The 17,163-nt window shown below is 40.8% G+C and overlaps 1 protein-coding gene across 2 annotated transcripts in view; it reads right to left on the reverse strand.

The window, feature by feature from the left end:
• Positions 1-280: 280 nt before the first annotated feature.
• The window catches only part of KDM4B (lysine demethylase 4B), a 92,279-nt gene continuing 75,396 nt past the window's right edge, over positions 281-17,163 (reverse strand). For both annotated transcript variants that reach the window (XM_032994692.2, XM_032994691.2), the window contains 9 exons: positions 16,910-17,132; positions 14,200-14,276; positions 13,951-14,006; positions 13,372-13,480; positions 7,731-7,916; positions 7,416-7,580; positions 6,513-6,632; positions 3,571-3,663; positions 281-1,686 (listed from right to left, as the gene is read on the reverse strand). In XM_032994692.2, coding sequence (XP_032850583.1) covers positions 1,501-1,686; positions 3,571-3,663; positions 6,513-6,632; positions 7,416-7,580; positions 7,731-7,916; positions 13,372-13,480; positions 13,951-14,006; positions 14,200-14,276; positions 16,910-17,132 — 1,215 coding nt within the window. In that variant the 3' untranslated portion in view covers positions 281-1,500. The remainder of the gene's footprint in view (positions 1,687-3,570; positions 3,664-6,512; positions 6,633-7,415; positions 7,581-7,730; positions 7,917-13,371; positions 13,481-13,950; positions 14,007-14,199; positions 14,277-16,909; positions 17,133-17,163) is intronic.

The following is a 17,163-nucleotide window of genomic DNA, read 5'->3' on the forward strand; positions in this document are numbered from 1 at the left end:
CTCCAAAGAGAGTGGAAGACTTTCCAGTGACTTCAGCAGGGCTTTGGATCAGGCTCTTTTACAAAACACTGCTCCACAACAGATCTTCAGCGGAGGTGATTTTCAAGTGTTCAAGTGGGAGCTGCCCACTCAATTTCAGAATTTGTTTTTGCCTTTAATACTTGTTCAGTTCTCAGTGAACTGAGTCCAGTCAAATGAAGGGCTTGCGTTCCTCTTCCCCAGGAGTAACTCAAAGGCTCAGTCTTTACTTAAGTAAAGGATGTCACACCAATCAAAGATGTTTGGGGAATTTCTTCTTTAATAAGATAAAAGAAAAACATACAAACACCTCCCAGGCTTCTGTCATGGAATGATTCTCACAACTGTAAGGAGCACAACTCAAAAAAAAGAACAAAACAAAACAAAACCAAACCAAAAAAGAACAAACAAACAAAAAAAAACCCCAACAAAAACGAAACAACCAAGGAGACAAAGAAAAAGGTTCCTATGGGAGACATGCCTACCAGAGAGCTAGAGCAACCCCTCGATGCTCTAGTCTGCAGTGGGGAAGGGGGATGGCCCGTAAAGGAACTAACACAAGAAGCAGCAACAGAACACTTGCCAAAACGGAGTGGCATATTGTAACTGAAAGCCATGCTGATTTTAAACTAGAAAGCAACTGTGATGGCAAAGATGGGGAAGGAAGATGACAAGAATGACCAGAACCTGGCCATTTCTTCCTTAAGTCCCTTCCTGGTGACATGGCAGAAATGCACACATCTATCACATGTCTTTAAGAGAACTAACGGTAAGAAACATCCCAGCTGTGAAACATTTCTTTCCCCATCTTCCCAGCTTACAAAGAAGATAGTGTTTCTTTACAAAAAAGAACCCAGAACTTTCCAGGACATCTGCTCTTGCTTGCTCTCTCCCCGCTGTAATATTAGTCACATTTCATCTGGGGGTGAAGGGGGAGGATGTTGTTTATTTTCTGTTTTAAAGCCATAATCTAGAAAAATGTTTTGTGGAAACTTTTGTTTTCCTATTTTTGTTTGCCTTTTTTTTTTTAATAATGCTCATTTATAGAAAACTTCACAAAGGAGACGTCTATGTACAGAAAACACAATTCCAAAGGCTGCTTCAGTAGTCAATGTAATAGCACCTTTAAAGACAAAAGAGTTTGACATATTTTAAAAAGTCATTTTGTTTAATTTTTAACCCTTTCCAAGCCTCCTAAAAAGGAGCCAGTCACGAAGCTCCATTAGTACAAACTCTTCCAAAGTCTCCATGTGAAATGCTGTCTGAAGATTTTTTCAAGCTCCCTACTCTATGGGTCAGCAATGTCTGGCAAAGTAGAGGTAGCGTGCAGCCAGACAGGATTTTCTTGCAGTCCAAACCAAGAGTAGATGAACAAAATTCACAGCAGGCTATTGCACAAGGATGGTCTTCTATTCCACAGTTTCCTGGTTATTTTTCCGCAGACTTGAAAAGGGTTAATTTAGAATTTCTAATTAATCCTGGTTAAAACATGTTGCTCTGAGTTCCAGGCTGGTACTGTGTCTGCAACAGGCTCTCCATAAAGGCCAAATAATCTGGGTTTTGTCCGTATTCTTCGGGATTTCTTGAATTCCCCAGCCGGGGGCGTTTGGCTGCTCTCACTTCATCTCCCGAAAATACATCTTCCTGAGGGGCCCCAGTGCTGAGGGACTGCAGGAGACATGAAAGTACAATCATTAGAGGCACAGCAGGAAAACAGGGAGACACACGGGTGCGAACCGTGGAGCACGGCTGTGTAATAAGACAGCAGGGGCAGCAAGTGAACAATTTGGTTCAGAGTACTTCTGCAGAAAAAGTGAACTCTGAAACATGTAAAACACATGGCTGAAATTAAAAATTCTGGGCTTCTGAAACCAAACTGCAAAGAGAAACCCTCAAGTTGCCTTCTTTTTGTTTCAGAACATCTTTCACTTCAGCTCCAGCTTTGACAATTCTCTGTTTGCTCCTATCCTCCTCTGCCTCTTCAGGTTATTCATTCCTAGTAGAAGGCACAGAGGAAACTGGGGCTTCTCTAATGTCTTTTAAAAACAAGACCCAAAGAAAGCATTTGGGGATCATTGTACGAACAGTTGCTTCTGTCTTGCTCTTACACTCTCAAATAAGATGCATTTCTTCGTAGAAATTATCATCTATTGCTTTGTTCCTTTGTTCTGCTGTACTACGTTAAAGCACTGTGAGCATCACTTCCACAGAACACAATCTAACGCTTCTGGCAGCAGAAAATACACGAGAATAGCCTGAGCTTTCAATCAGACTTGAAACTTTCCAGCTTGCATTCCTTTCTCTGCAACTGTTATAAAACCTGATGTCTCCACTGCAGAAAATGTTTCTTTCCAAATCCCGTATTTCAGGGCTCTAATACGTTGTCTTAATTATTAGACAAGATTAAATACACTGGAATATCGTGCACATCTTAGAAATTAATTCTAAGGCATTTCTTTGCCACCAGAAGTCTTTTGGGGATAACAAGGTAAATTATTAACCTCTAAATTTATCCCATGAGGTCTTGCTGAGATAAACAACCTCAAACAAGATGGAGAAGCCATCAAGAGTCACATTACAGAAAGCATCTTACAAGTGTTTTGGGGCAAACCCCTTGTTTCCTTATGCAGGAAATCTTCCAAAGTTTCCTCCAAATTGTCATCAGTTCTTCCACAGAACTGCCTGCCACGAGGCCATTTTTGACGACGTGCACCTCACACTTCTGCTAACACTCAGATTCACGGGGTCAGTGAACCACCAGTTTAACCTGGCACCGCAATTAATATATTCTTAATGGAAGGTTAGATCATCATCTTTTTGTCTCGTCAAAGAGACAGAAGCTCAGAACCGTATCACAGGTTCACTTTGTGGATCCATCCCTGTCCGGCAGTGGCTGACATTACAGACATTTAGAATGAAGAAGAAAACTGTATATCCTCCATTTGCACAGAAACCAGTCTCATCATTTGTTTAAACAAGATGGCTTTAAAGGTTAAAGCACCAGGTTTGAAAACACACAGCAAGTCTGGAACCAAAAATCTACAAAATAAATCCCTCATATTTGCTAGGCTCAATAATTCCATTGCATGCAGTTAAAGACAGGCTGATCTTTTAGATTAAGAGCTTTATAGGTAAGAGGTACATTCTCAGTCTCCTATTTGGTGAGAAATGGGGTTTGGTCCCATGTCACTAATCAGTTCTCCAGAAACCACTTAGCTGTAGACCAATTCCCCTCACTTCTGATGAAAGGCAATATTCAGACAGCATGGCAGTCCATGTAACTAAATTCATATGGTGTCCAGTGATGTGAACATAATCTTTTAACCAGAGAAAACAAGTTAGATCTGGTGAAAGGGAAAATCATTTAAACGCTTCTCAAGCATTTACATCACAGATTTCTTCTACTTTATGTATTTTGTGAATTACAAGTGGTTTTACAGCCACAGAAATTGGAGGTAGCATTCACCTAATGTCTAAACAATACACTAAGAAAATGTGAATGAGTACTGCAAACCACAGCCATTTTACTGTTTCTGTTACTTTGATACCCACCAGGCGAGACTTCACTCTCTTGGGAAGCTCTTCCTCCAAGGTATAAATATCACCACGCTTTACCATTAGCTGAGAACCATCTTCAAATTCAACCTGCAGGGTAGGCAGAAAATGAAATAAGAACTTGGCCCCTACATTTACAGTACCTGAACAGTCCATTCCCAGACTGTGATGTCACACATGGTCCCTTCACGGTCCCCTTCACACATGGGAATACCCGGGAAGCATCAGGGGCCGGCTCCCACGGATGATCCCCTGTTCCTGGCGCTGCCTGTCTCTAGGACTGCTGTTCAATGTGCATCCCTAAGCCGTGTTAAGGATGCTGAACTCCAAAGTGCTGGTTTCAGTGCTGCTCAGGCACCTCCCTGCCTTATCTGGCCCAAGTGGTTTCATTCAGTGCTCCTGTGGATCCTAAAATGTCTATACTGCATGGACCAGCAGCACTGCTCCCCCTTCCCAGTCAGAGCACTGAAGATTTCTACTGATTTCTTATTCAAATCCTGAAAAAAGAAGCTTTTCACTTATAATGAAAGGCAGCCCTGTATTCAGGCCACTATGGTAATAAGAATTTCTTTCATCTTAAACAAAGCATTTTCACACGTCACAAGAAAACAACTCCAGCTACTAAAATACATTTGTATTTTAACAAGCAGAAATAGTCAGCCAGGTACAAACGGTGGCAACTCCTCATGTCAAATCTTTTTTGTTAAGCACTGATTATATCATGAATTATGCATCAGGTGTTACAGGAATGTTTATTCATGGAAACGTGCATATAAAAATGTCGAAACTATTAAAAGTTTTTAAGATGTTCTCTTTCCCTTTGCTCAAGACTTACGACGCTTTTCTAGATAATGCAGAGGGTCACACACCACAGTTTAAACGGGATGCCAGGTTCAGACCGGACAAATTCAGAAGGAAGAAAGCACCTGTGCTCTGAACTCCTCCTGTGCTGCCCAGGTCTTGCAGCTCATCAGTTATGTGAGCTCCATGGCACCTGCTGAGGCCCCTTAACTGAGCAAACATCAGCTGGAGTAACTGTGCAGGTGGGAGAACAGGCTTTGAAAGATGAGCTCTGCTGAGGTGGTTTAAGATGCTACCGGTCCCATTACTCTCTGGTTTTACAGAGCACCGCTACCACAGCAGTGTCAGAAGGGAACACGAATTACCAAGTTTAACAGCCGAGGCACAAGCAGATTGCTGTCTGCCAGTTCCACTACATGAGCTCAACTTCTAGTAGCAAGGCAGGATTTGCAACCGAGGGCAATGCCAGCTTAAACTACCCCAGAGTGGTTGAGCCTTGCTTATTTAAGATTCAAATTACTGATACGGGTTAGACCCCTGTTATGAACACACATGACAGCGAGTTACAAGACAGTCATTTGGACTCAATTTTTTAAAAAAATATATACATCTAATTTTAGCACATGAAATACAGACTTAAAGATGGGAACTGGGAAGCTACAGCAAAACAAGACAAGTTTAAAATGCAAAAGCTAATCCATGCTGTCTTCCTACAAACACACTTATAACAAAACTATTTCTGTGTTTTAAAATATATTCCTGTTCCAAAACAGATGAAGAGATGCACCATAAGTACTGAAGAACTACCTACATAGGGAACCAATGTGGGAAGATATTCAGGCTATTTTCCCCATGGAGAAGAGCTTTACTTATAGGTAACTGCATGATTTGAAAAACACAGACTCCTCATGCATATTTTTTCTGTCATCTGGCACTATCTATCAGTGGAATAGCCTATTTCAAATTATTGTACCTTTGAGAAATCAATGACAATTTCCTATAGTGTGATTAAACTGGAAAGCATGCATAACAATAGATCTTTACAGAACTATATATTGTAATTATTCATAACCAGGGTCACCTCAGATTACATCTTCTCTGAAGCAGTTAACATCCATTATACACACCAAAAAGGTTGTTAACTGACAAGGTGGATTATTGTGCACTTTGCACACAGATATGAAACACTCTGTGTAGAAAGGATAGAAACCAGAACTCTGTTTCAAACAAATATAAGATACGGGACTTCCTTTGCCTTTTGTCCAGAGGCATTAATCTCTTAAAAATAACAATTATTTGCAAAGTTCAGCATATATTTTTCAAAAGGATATGCACAAAGTATACTTTCCAAATCACTATAATTTTAAACTTCTTGGTACCATTTAAAAAGGATTTAATCAAATGAATACACTGCATTTTATAAAACCTTCTGTGCTGAAATACTAACACTGTGTACACCAGGTTAAATCTTCCTTTACTGACTATTACAACATTCCACAAACAAAAATCCTGTATGTGGAACAGACTCAAAGACAAAAAAAACCTGGCTGTTTTTCTCACCTTAAAAACAGCAATGGTGAGAGTGTTTGAGACTAGAGACTGAAGGTTTCCAGTTCCTCACACAACAGCAACAGGACATTATTCCCACATGCTGCTGCTGCTCCACAAAGTATCTTCCCATGACCAGAAGATTATTCCCTGCCTTGAAGTAGTCTCCTGACCCATCGTTTCCCTTAGCTCTTCTCAAAGCATCAAGGTAAGTTGTAATTATGTAGATATTGGCTCATGTGGAACTACAGATGATGAGCTCAGCTCCAGCCACAGGATAGACATCAGAGAGTAGTTTGATCAGGTCACTTTTGACCTGAGCCGTAAGGAAAAGGGCAAATTTATTTTATATTTTAAAAGAAGATACAGTCTAGACATATATCTATCCATACGTCCACATTCTGCCCCAGAAAACCTTTACCCTGATCCTGTTTAAACATTATTTCCCTTCAGACTACCAGCAGCATTAATTTCAGCAGACAAATTCTCCCTTCATGACCAGAGCAAGCATTCAACACTAGTGAGCCACACAATTTGAGCAACGATCCTCCATGTTGCCATGAAGTACACAGGTACTCTTCCATACTCACCTGGTAAATCTGACTGATCTGGGCTGCAATAAACTTGGCCTTATAGATGATTCCATCTGTCCACTGCAGTTGAACCAATTCACCCTCTGGAGGGGGTCCCATTTGGATGCAGTCTCTGCTCTGAAGACACAAAGTGAAAGAGGTGAGACAGTCAGCACCAACAAAGCTCAGGGACTTGGGAAAGTGGAGTGTTAAAATCACTGCTCAAGGAAGTTGCTACATAACATATAACAAAGTGTAGGAAAAGTTTCTGCATTTCTGATTAATTACAGTCATCTCAAACAAAATCATTAACCAGTGAGAGACCAGAAATAAACACTTGTACCTCCCTTCTGGTGATAGTACTCAGTTCTAGGAAATTTCTCCTTACAAATCCCAAAACATCAGACCTCCTCTATCTACAAAAACAAGCTCGGCAACCTGCTCTGTTTCACATGGTGAATCAATGGCACAGTTGGGAAGAGAAACCACGAGTTGACAAGTCAGCGTCTTCTAGACATTCCTTCTATTAAGTGAATTCCCTATTTTGAACCAAAAGTGCTTACAGACAATCTGCTTTCCCCATGAATCACACTTGTCCGTTGAAAAGTAAGAGATTATTCAACCACAAAACAAAGAGGATGCAACTTAAAACAAACATTGCTTTCTGTTAAGTCATCTGCATATAGCAAAATCCCATCTTCGTAAAGGAACAAAAAAAATGAAATGAGATAATATCATAAACAAGAAGAACAGTAATGAAGAGCAGTATGAGTTTTTCTAAGCAAGCAGCAACTTTACTTTTTAATTATTTTTTTTAAGTTTTGCTTCATTGTTCCACCCCAAAGCACACAGAAGAGGAATACATGCATTATACTTTGTACTCATCTATAACGGTAATAGTCTCCACTGAGAGCTGCTTACAATAATGCTTTCTGGGTACACGTTGTCACTGTATGAACCATCATCAAAGTTTACTTCATAAAAAGTCTGTGTTGTCATGCCAATCACTTTACATCTGTAGTAGAGTCCATTCCGGTTCTTTGTGATCACAGTCTGTCCAAGTGTCACCTCCCTTCGAAACTGAATCTGTGTTACAGAGAAAAGGGAGTAATTTGCAATTTGCAATCATAAAAGCTGCATCATAAATATGGGCGCAGGGAAACTGTTCTACAAAACAAAACCGAACCAAAACAAAAACCCAACAGAAAACAAAACCCCCCAAACGAAACCCCATACATTCTGGTTAGCTGCTTTGTGTTTGAAGCAAGTGATGGACACGACGTAGGGCCAGTCATCTGGCTCCATGGGCACGCCGGCTGCGTGTGCGCAGGTCACGTGGAAGGACGTGGAGCAGTGCTCGTACGAGCACTGGATGCAGGCACCAGACACCTTCTTCATCCGTTTCCGACAGTACACACATTTCTGAAAAGAACCACAGGTCAGTGTTACACAGGCAACCAACAGCAGCTTTAACGCAACGTACGGCACCCTGTTAGCTGGCACAGCGGAAAAGTCTGTATTGTTGGTGTCCAGGGAAAGGCAGCCACAGCCAGGAGTGGTGATGTTTGCTGCTGAGGGGTCAAGTCCAATACCTCCAGAATAGCCTGGATCCACTTGCCTAGAATCACTCATACACCAGGAAGCTACAGCAGACACTAACTTATCATTCCCTCGAGCATGACAACATCTACCAGTAACTCAGCCCTCCAGAACCAGGCTGGAGAGGGAGGGGGGCTCAAATCCAGTTTGAGACATAACAGACAAACACCCACCAGCGGTGTTAGAGAACTGCTACAACTCGATACTCATCCTCCTTAGATACAGGAAATGTACCTATGGTAATTCAAACTGCAGCTGGATCTTCACAGACACACTGCTAGAAAATAACTTTTTCATTTTTTGAAAGAACAAAACACAGTGACTGTATAATAATTTGTCCTATTATATTTAATAGGACACTATACCTATTAGATCTAATGGAACACTATTTTATATAACAAAATATTGCATGTTTATTTTACACATGTAAACATATCAATCATAAATATTTTATTGGTATCCATGTCAGATTAGCTATTGCAGATAATTCAATCACTGTTTTGCAAACAGAAGAAATAAAAACATTGTATCAAACACCAGAATTACCAGGGAAAACCAGCATAAAGTCTTTCAGTATTTTTTAAACTGATTTTCTGCAAAGCAGATCCAGTTATTAGGCTAATCTAATCAGACCGCACTTAGGGGGAACACTTTAAAAAGAAACCTAAATTTTTTCAAAGATGAAAATCATAAGCCTTATGGCACTGTAGACTTGGCAGCAAGCATTAGGTGTCAGGTTTCCTCATTGCTTAACAGCACCAAATTCTTCTTTCCAACCCCTAAGAAATACATAAGACTGTATATTGGGAATCCCACTCTAAAGAAATTTAAGTTGGACGCTTGCATAATGTTTCCAGCTAACTATTTGGAAACACCATTTTTAGCTTTTAACATTTTAAGTCTAGGATCTGTCACTGATCACTGGCAGCTTCGCTGCCTTGTCCAAGCCTCAGCTTAAGATAAAGCAGGGAAAAATTAACATCACACATGTGAGACGAATGTGCATTTTACTTGTTAGAAGGAACGGCTCATAAATAAAACCCTGAGAGGTATTATGGTCACCCCCAAAGCACACACCCCGGCTTGCTCCAGCCACTGCCCCCCAGGTTTGACCACCCACCTCCCTCCCAATCCATCCACTCACCTAAACATAAATGTCCTATAAACATACTATGATACTATGAATGACAGATTCTTTTTCTCTCTGCAGCATCTGATATCAAACAGAGCTTTTCTTCCCCTCTTTCACTCTTCTTGGCCTCTCATTTACCTCACTCCCATTAAAGCAGCGCTCATGGTATGCAACATTACAGAACACAACCTAAATTTTAAGATCTGTATGAATTACTACATCCTATAGGATTAGAAAAGTAACATAAGCTGTGCAAGATGACACAATAAGCCAATACACCCCCCAGAAGTAGAAATTCACTCTGCTTCTAGATCGGAGCTATCTTTAAAGTGTACCCTCAAAAATACAGAGAGTGGTATCATATTATAAACTATCCAGTAAACACAAAAGAAGAATTGCCAAATCTCAGTGTTTTATTTGTGTTATCATAACTAAGAGCCAGGGCCCCACTGCGCTAGCTACAACACGTTGCCAAGACAAATAAAAGACCATTCCTTCTCCAAAGAGTATTTCTCTTCCTTGAAAGCAAAACATGCAAAAGAAAGGGAGATGCATTCTTCCCTATTTCTGTGCAACATCACCCCTCCCTGACTGGGGTCTGCCCCACATGTATATGAAATAAGTCAAATGCACTTCCTGTGAATTAACTGAAGTCAGTACGTTTACACCAAAGATTAATTTGGCTTTTTTACTTAAAATAACAAAAGCCAGGAAATTCAAAACCAGAGCCTTAGTGTTACCAGTATGTGTTTTTTAGTATTTAATAAGCTATGCCTTTATCACTCTGTAAACCATGTTCAAAAGTTAGATAAGCACCACAGCAAAGTGCACAGCAGGAACACAGCACTGAAAGCAAGTCAATAGCAATGAGATCTCATTATTAAACTGTCAATACCTAATTCTCCCACCGGCGGGGACAACTGCTGATATACAGCGTGCTCAATATACTTCTCAAGGGAGCATTAACCCTCCAGTATCAGGAATCTGCATTTATTGATGCGAACAGGATTCTTCCAAGCCAGAAAGATTAGCATGCACCTAATGACACTCCAGTGGCAAGACAAACTCCTCGTGACAGGCAAAAGAGCTTCACCAACAGAACAGTCAGAGCAAATATGATCAAAGGATAAAGAAAAATGTGAGCTACAGTGAGACTGAAATGTAGAAGGTGGTGGAAGGGGTGAAAATGCAGGAGATCTGGTAGTGTGGGAGATGGGGTGCACAGAAGCACCGGTGCCAAGTGCTGTGGGAAACCAGCCCGTGTAGATTTAAAGACAGTTTCTATGTGAGGGGAGGTAGCAGGAAGAGAGAAGGTCTAAAGCAGAGGAGAAAAATCTTCAGAATAAATGCACACAGGAGAGTCGGGTCATAGCTGAGAGTAAGAAATGGGCTGTCTCCTGCATGATGAACACTGCAATTCATTTACTCCACTGAGGAATGACAGCTAATTATTCCAAATTTCCACGTCATAAATAATTTATGTGCACAGGCCCGTAACACACCATTAATCAGGAAGAACACAAACTGCATTCTTTAAAATGATGCAATACCCACAAATGGACGGAAAAGCCTATGCTTGAAAAGGGAGGCCTGGTGCATGCTCAAAGAACAGGAGATGCTCTTTAAACAGATCACTGCAACTGCTTGCCACCTCAGCCCTCTCACAGTAACTTATAACAATACAAACATATAAAAAAAAAAAAAAAAACCACACAGATAATCTCTACCTCCCTCTTTCCTTCGTTACCTTCATCCATTCCCTTCAACTGTCCTCAACCTTCACATCATTCCTCTCTCCTTTTCCATCTTTTTCAACAACAAAAGCCATCTCTCCAATTTTATCTAGTACTGCATCAACTCTGTCATTGCCAAAGTCATCAGATCCAACACCACCACATTTTAGTCACCTTCAGTTTAACTTCCTAAATACAGCTGCACACCTCCAAAAAACAGACATTCCCCCAACTCCTCCACTGACTCCTCATGTGCTCCATGAATTACCTGCAAATTTCTACAAAGAATCCTAAAACTCTCCACGATGGCTCATGGGTGTTTCTCCACACAATCTTATCCAATTTAAATCTCCTTTCTGCTTCTTCACACACTCACCATTGCTGCTGCTATAAGCACCACTGCCTTTACATTCTGCCATCCAAATTAATTTTTTAAATCTTTACCTAGTTCATAATCCTAAAACCCATTTCAATTTTAACTCAAGATAACTTATTTGCTTTCTTTCCTGTAGCAAATGACACTCAAAGCCACAATGTATGTGGTGACAACATCAACTGTTTTCAACGGACATCGATGGTGTGTGCATACATACTGTAAAGGCATTCACAAGTATAGACCAACAGAGCAGAAAGACTTTTGTAATCGGTCTAAATACAACAATACCTACCCTGATGATATTCTTGAACACGGAATAATTAGGCTGAGAGTCTACTTCTTACATCCCAACAGCTGGGCTAGCTGTATAGGGGCACCAGAAATTTTACAGAGGGGTCACTCTACCATGCTGACAGAAACTCAAGACCAAGACCTGAACCTGTGTCCAAAACCACCTGGACTAGTCAATATGCCCTGCTGACAGGGTCATGAAACAGCATTCTACCTCTAGAAAAGTTACTTTGATTATGATGAAGCAGTGCACAGCACCATCCATGCTAACACTTTCCAAGTGAAGTGCTTAAAGCCAGGCTTTGTCAAGAATTGAGCTACGAGCCAGGCTCTTACTAGCTTCAACATAAGGAACAGTAAATCACATCATTAGACTGTGTAAGTCAAGGTACTTGATATAAAAATTCTCTACCCTTTCCTGAGGCATGAAGAAAACATGACGTGCGAATGGAATACGACGCTGAAGAAATCAACAAAACCATGAAGCTTTAATTCAGGAACAGAATGGAAAGACACGTAGTAAGTTTGTGCAAGGTTTTGGATGGCATAGGCAATGCTTCGGAGCAGAATGAAGCAACAGAGTTTTACCTATGTTACTACTGCCCTGGCTCTATAGGACTGTAAGGTAGCCACAGAAGAGTTAAAAGAATTAAGTCATGTTTTCTTGTGAGGCTCCATTAAGCAATAAAAGTGAGTCTTGTGTAAAAGGATTTTTAGTTCATCGTTGCAAGTGCTGGTAATGAAGAGGATGCATGCTGGAAATGTCAGATGATCCATAAAGAACCACTGCTGCAAGATTTATCACTCTCACATCACACCACTGCTCCATCACTCTACCTGAATAATGAATGCTTTTTACATTCACATTTGTGTACAAAACCCATTTGCACAACAGAGAAATAACTCTGGAAGCAGACAGAGATTCTTCCTCCACTCTCCTCCAGGCTGGGCTGCCTGCACTAAATAGCTGCGCCGTTAACAAATACATCAACGCTAACCAATGTATCACCGCTACATCACCTTCCCCCGTACCACACTCCCAGCTGTCACTCAGCTGACTTCTGTACAAAAAAAGCAGCAAAAGCACAATTTATTTTGCAACAACACACTATAGTGACGGGGCATTAACTAACATTAAGATTAATTGCTCTAAGCTAATGAATCATCCATTACTAATCCCTGAGATGAGGCTATGCAACTAAATAACAAGTTGGAGCTGGACTTCCATTAAAATCTTTGCAGAGTCTTGCCTTGCAGTCATGTTCACAAAGAAATGTTTAATTTCTACAAGAGCTTTCCTGACAGAAAAAGAGAAATATTGTAAAGAATGGCAAATCACATGACAGATGAGCAAGTCAGCAACATGTCAGCTTCTTTCTAGTTACCAAGACCCTTCACACTCCCGCTATGCAGTACTTTCAGCAAAAGAAGCTTTCGGGTAGTTTAGACGTGGCTGCCAGGTGGGTAAGCGTCCTAGGCTCTGCCCAGGGTAAGAGCACACTCCTGGGGAGTAAAGGTAGATCTAGTGATCACAACTTGGTGTGTCAAAGCACCGAGACAGCATAAAACATCCAAATGACACAGCTTCTTGGTGCATTTGTTGGAAATAAGCGCAAGAACATCACCTCCGATCTCAGATACTGTATGATCCCATACAATGTTTTTCTGTTTTCTTAAAGCCTTTTTCCTTTCCTTTTCTTTATGGCTCCTGCTCACAGACACTCTCTACAGGTAAAACACACCTACCAGTTTCCATCTCTGCTCTGGAATAGCACTGATATCCACAGGATGACGCTCTATTACATTGAGAAAACGGGCCTCAGGGACAGCAATAGCACAGATTATATGGATCCACCTGGAAAAAAAAGTGAAGAGACAAACCAGAGTCTACCATTACTTAAATTAAATACTCAGGAGGGCAGTTAACATTTCTCTGACTCCCTCAGTATCAAGGCATATTTATGGTGGTTGGCAGCCTTGGCAACATTACCAACTGATTGTTAATCACAGTCATACAAGGTAAATGCCTCTGGAAAAACAGGGATCAACCTTCTTATGCATCTGATCTTGCACGATGCTAAACTTTTCTCTTAGAATAAACCAAATTTAACCGTGTTCAGAGCCATGTTACCACTGCTATTGAGAAGCCTGGTGCAGAGTGTTAAGACAGAACAGTTACTCAAGCTCATCCTGCCAAGTCAGCGAATAGCAGTTACCTCCATAACGCCAAAACTGGCTGCTACACTGAGCATCAAGACCAAGCTCATGACACCAGAACATCAAATGTAGTATGAAAGGAAAAAAATACTAAAACCCATCACTTACCGCCCATCAGTGGTCATCTGAAGAGCTCCTCCCCTGAGATTACACAGGCAACATTCCTGTAGGGACAAAACTCCTTCAGAGCTGGACCAAAAAGCTCTGCCAGTCTGCCTATCCTTCCCCAAAAATGACTACACCCCATCTGGGATGCAAAGGCAAACTGTACCCTCCCACCAGCCATCTCTGGTGAAATATCAAATTGATTCCCACAGTAAGTTTTTTTTTTTTGTCTCCAGAGGAGTAGATGCTTACCGCTGCCCATGCATTGGCTGAGCACCGTGAGCAAGACCAACTTTCATTCACCAAGTCTGGACGAATTCCGTAACAGCCTGAAAAAAACAAAGTTATATCCTTCAGAGTTTTGCTAACATATCTGTAGTACTGACTTGTTGACTTTTTGATTCAGAAGCATCTCTGAAATCAGATGTAGCATTCAAATACCTATATTCAATGGTCTAGGCTCAGACAAAAGTCATAAGGAAAGTCATGTTTGGGAAGGGGAGCAGAATTTGGGACCAGGTCTAAAAAACAAACAGACAAACCACACACAGGTAACCCTCAACATTTTTTTTTTTCTCTTTTGTAAAGACTCCAACAGCAGCACTTTGATTCTTTAGGCAAGAACTGGGCTTAAAAGTGATGCTACTACTGCTGGAATGCACGCACACATCGGAACAGTTAAGACCACTGAATTTTAGCATGATTGAAGCAGTAATCTTTGCTAAGTGGTATTATGAGTAAGGACAAACCCAGTAATATTTCAAGGAAATTAAATACATGCAATTCACATTTTTAACAGTATTTACAATAATATTAATCTCTGGTTATACAAAGTGTGAGACACATCAGATTTTACAAAACTTCAATGCCTCTAACATGCAAGCACCCAATCCTCCTACATACTTTTCTGCAGCACCAAAGTAGTCAAGTGGTGTTATACCCCTTATAAAGACTGAGAAATAAGGCCAAAAAAGCCCTTACAATTCTGTAAAAGGCACTGAGGTTTGCCACTGAAGGCGATGGGGAAGACACACAGCAATAGTTTTGAAAAAGTGGATCTACGTGATTCCTGTAAGCTTGCAAAGTGAGTGGAGAATTGAACATATTGCAAATTGCTGGTCAGCGTCCAAGCAAAGCTCGTCTCATGGTCTTTACCTATCCTAACAAAACCCAACATAAAATTTCAGCTGGGAATGACAGTCTCAAATCACTGAATTAAACTTAAAAGAAGTTATTCAGAAAGCACTGAGATTGCCACAATAACCTGATTTATAAAAATCATCCACTTAACCAGATAAGCATTATGTCAAAAAAAGTCAATAATATAGATCCGCAGCTGTTTTCCACATCTGAAGTCTCTTTTCATCACATGGCAAATCAAGCAAGCAGATTCAACCTCAGTCCTAGAAAATGGGCAGTGGTGTCGAGCCTAAAAAACTGTTCTGAAAGAGAAACAGATACCCTCCACTGAAAATCTGCTGGAGCTCAAGATGGTGTAGAACGGGCTGAAATTTCAGCATTGATTTCTTGCATCAGGACCACAGGTAGCTGGACTATGGGATCTGAGGGGAGAAACAGCCACACACGGCCTACCAGATCGGCCTGTAAAGATGACCCTAACGGAACAAGAAAAGTATGCGCTTTTTATGGATTTTGTCAACACCTTAAAAGCCCAGAAACCTTTGCAAAAGCTTTCTTCTCTGTACATCCTTGCTGTTGCCATAACCAAGCACAGCTGGGCGAGGGCACGTCTCAATAACAAGTAGACTGCCAACTGGTTTTACAGCATGCTGCCAGATTAACCAAAATACACCTCAACACTGCAATCCTATAATAAAAGCAAATGGATTCTCTGCAGCAAAATCAAATGGATATCACAGTCTAGAAGTACAAACAGCGACGAGGAAACAAGATGACACTGGAAACTGTATCAGACTGGATTTAACTTCTGTCCTATCCTCAAGGGTAGAGCATAGCCAAAATAGTAAGCTAAATTCCTCTGCGTCCTGTCTGAGGCTGCAGATTAACATCACCTTCTGCCCCTAAATAGAGTTTGGCCACTGAAAACATTCTGGTAGACTGGACTATTGAAGGCATATGGATAAACAAGATGCAGCATCTCTGTTTTGACTGCAATTTGTGAAGCAAGAAAGCAGTCCTCATCCTCACACTCACTCTGCATCACATGCTTTTATTAGCCAGAAGTGACCATAATCACGGATGCAGTACAGAAATAAAAGTTGCATTCTACTTCTCCACAAGAGACAGTCATGCTGAGCTGCACTGTGACCTGCGGACTATAAAATTGGAACAACAAAAGTCATTCCAGCTGATGCAAGTTAAATAAGAATTCCCATCTGTCAAGATCAAAGAGCTGAAGAGTAATTCGTCACATTTCCTAGCACAAGTGCAAATGTTAACTACATGTCATACAATCTAGTGAAGGTACACTCTACCAGGATTAATCAGATCTTTTAGACATATCTATCAGGGAAACAAACAGACATATGTTCCTTTTTCTAATCAAGTGCCATCCCTACAAACAGTAACACAGACACTAATAAAATATATCTCAGAAACTACTCCATAATCTCCGATGCACACAAGAACAGTACAACCTTACCCAGCAGACCAATATTTGAACAAGTGAAAAGAGTGCGATCAGCTTTGTGATTTCTGCTTTATTACAAAAAATGAAAGATAACAAAAGAAAGAATCTTTTCTGTGAGACAGAGAAGAATCAGACAACAAAACAAACAGTAAAAACAGTATTTGCATGCATTTTTAAGATCACTGACTCCCAAGAGGGACTCTAATATACACACATACTAGTACCAGAAAAGGAAAAAGTGGGAGTGACAGGTATAGCAAGCATGCCAAGAAGGAATTCAAATATAGGCAACGTACAAACTTCTGAGTTTCTTAATACTCAAAACTCTTTGGTGAAGAAGGAAACACTCACTAGCATGAACCTGCAGGCAGCATTTGGCACAGGATATCAAGGGACTTGTTCCGTCTTCTCCGATATATGAATTTGAAGGAAGGGGCTCAGTGTTTTCTCCACTTGAGGTAAAGCACATCTCTGGGATCAGAGGCTTGGTCTTTTGTCCGCACTTAGAAAGGTGGACGAAAGAGGTGGTCTCCCCTACAGAGGCTGGGACAGCTTCTTTATCCATCTGTAAGGACTTAAAGAGAAAATATCATATGGAATCACCT

Source organism: Tyto alba, unplaced genomic scaffold (assembly GCF_018691265.1).
Source record: "Tyto alba isolate M040663 unplaced genomic scaffold, T.alba_DEE_v4.0 Super-Scaffold_20000042, whole genome shotgun sequence".
Classification (NCBI taxonomy): Eukaryota; Metazoa; Chordata; class Aves; order Strigiformes; family Tytonidae; genus Tyto; species Tyto alba.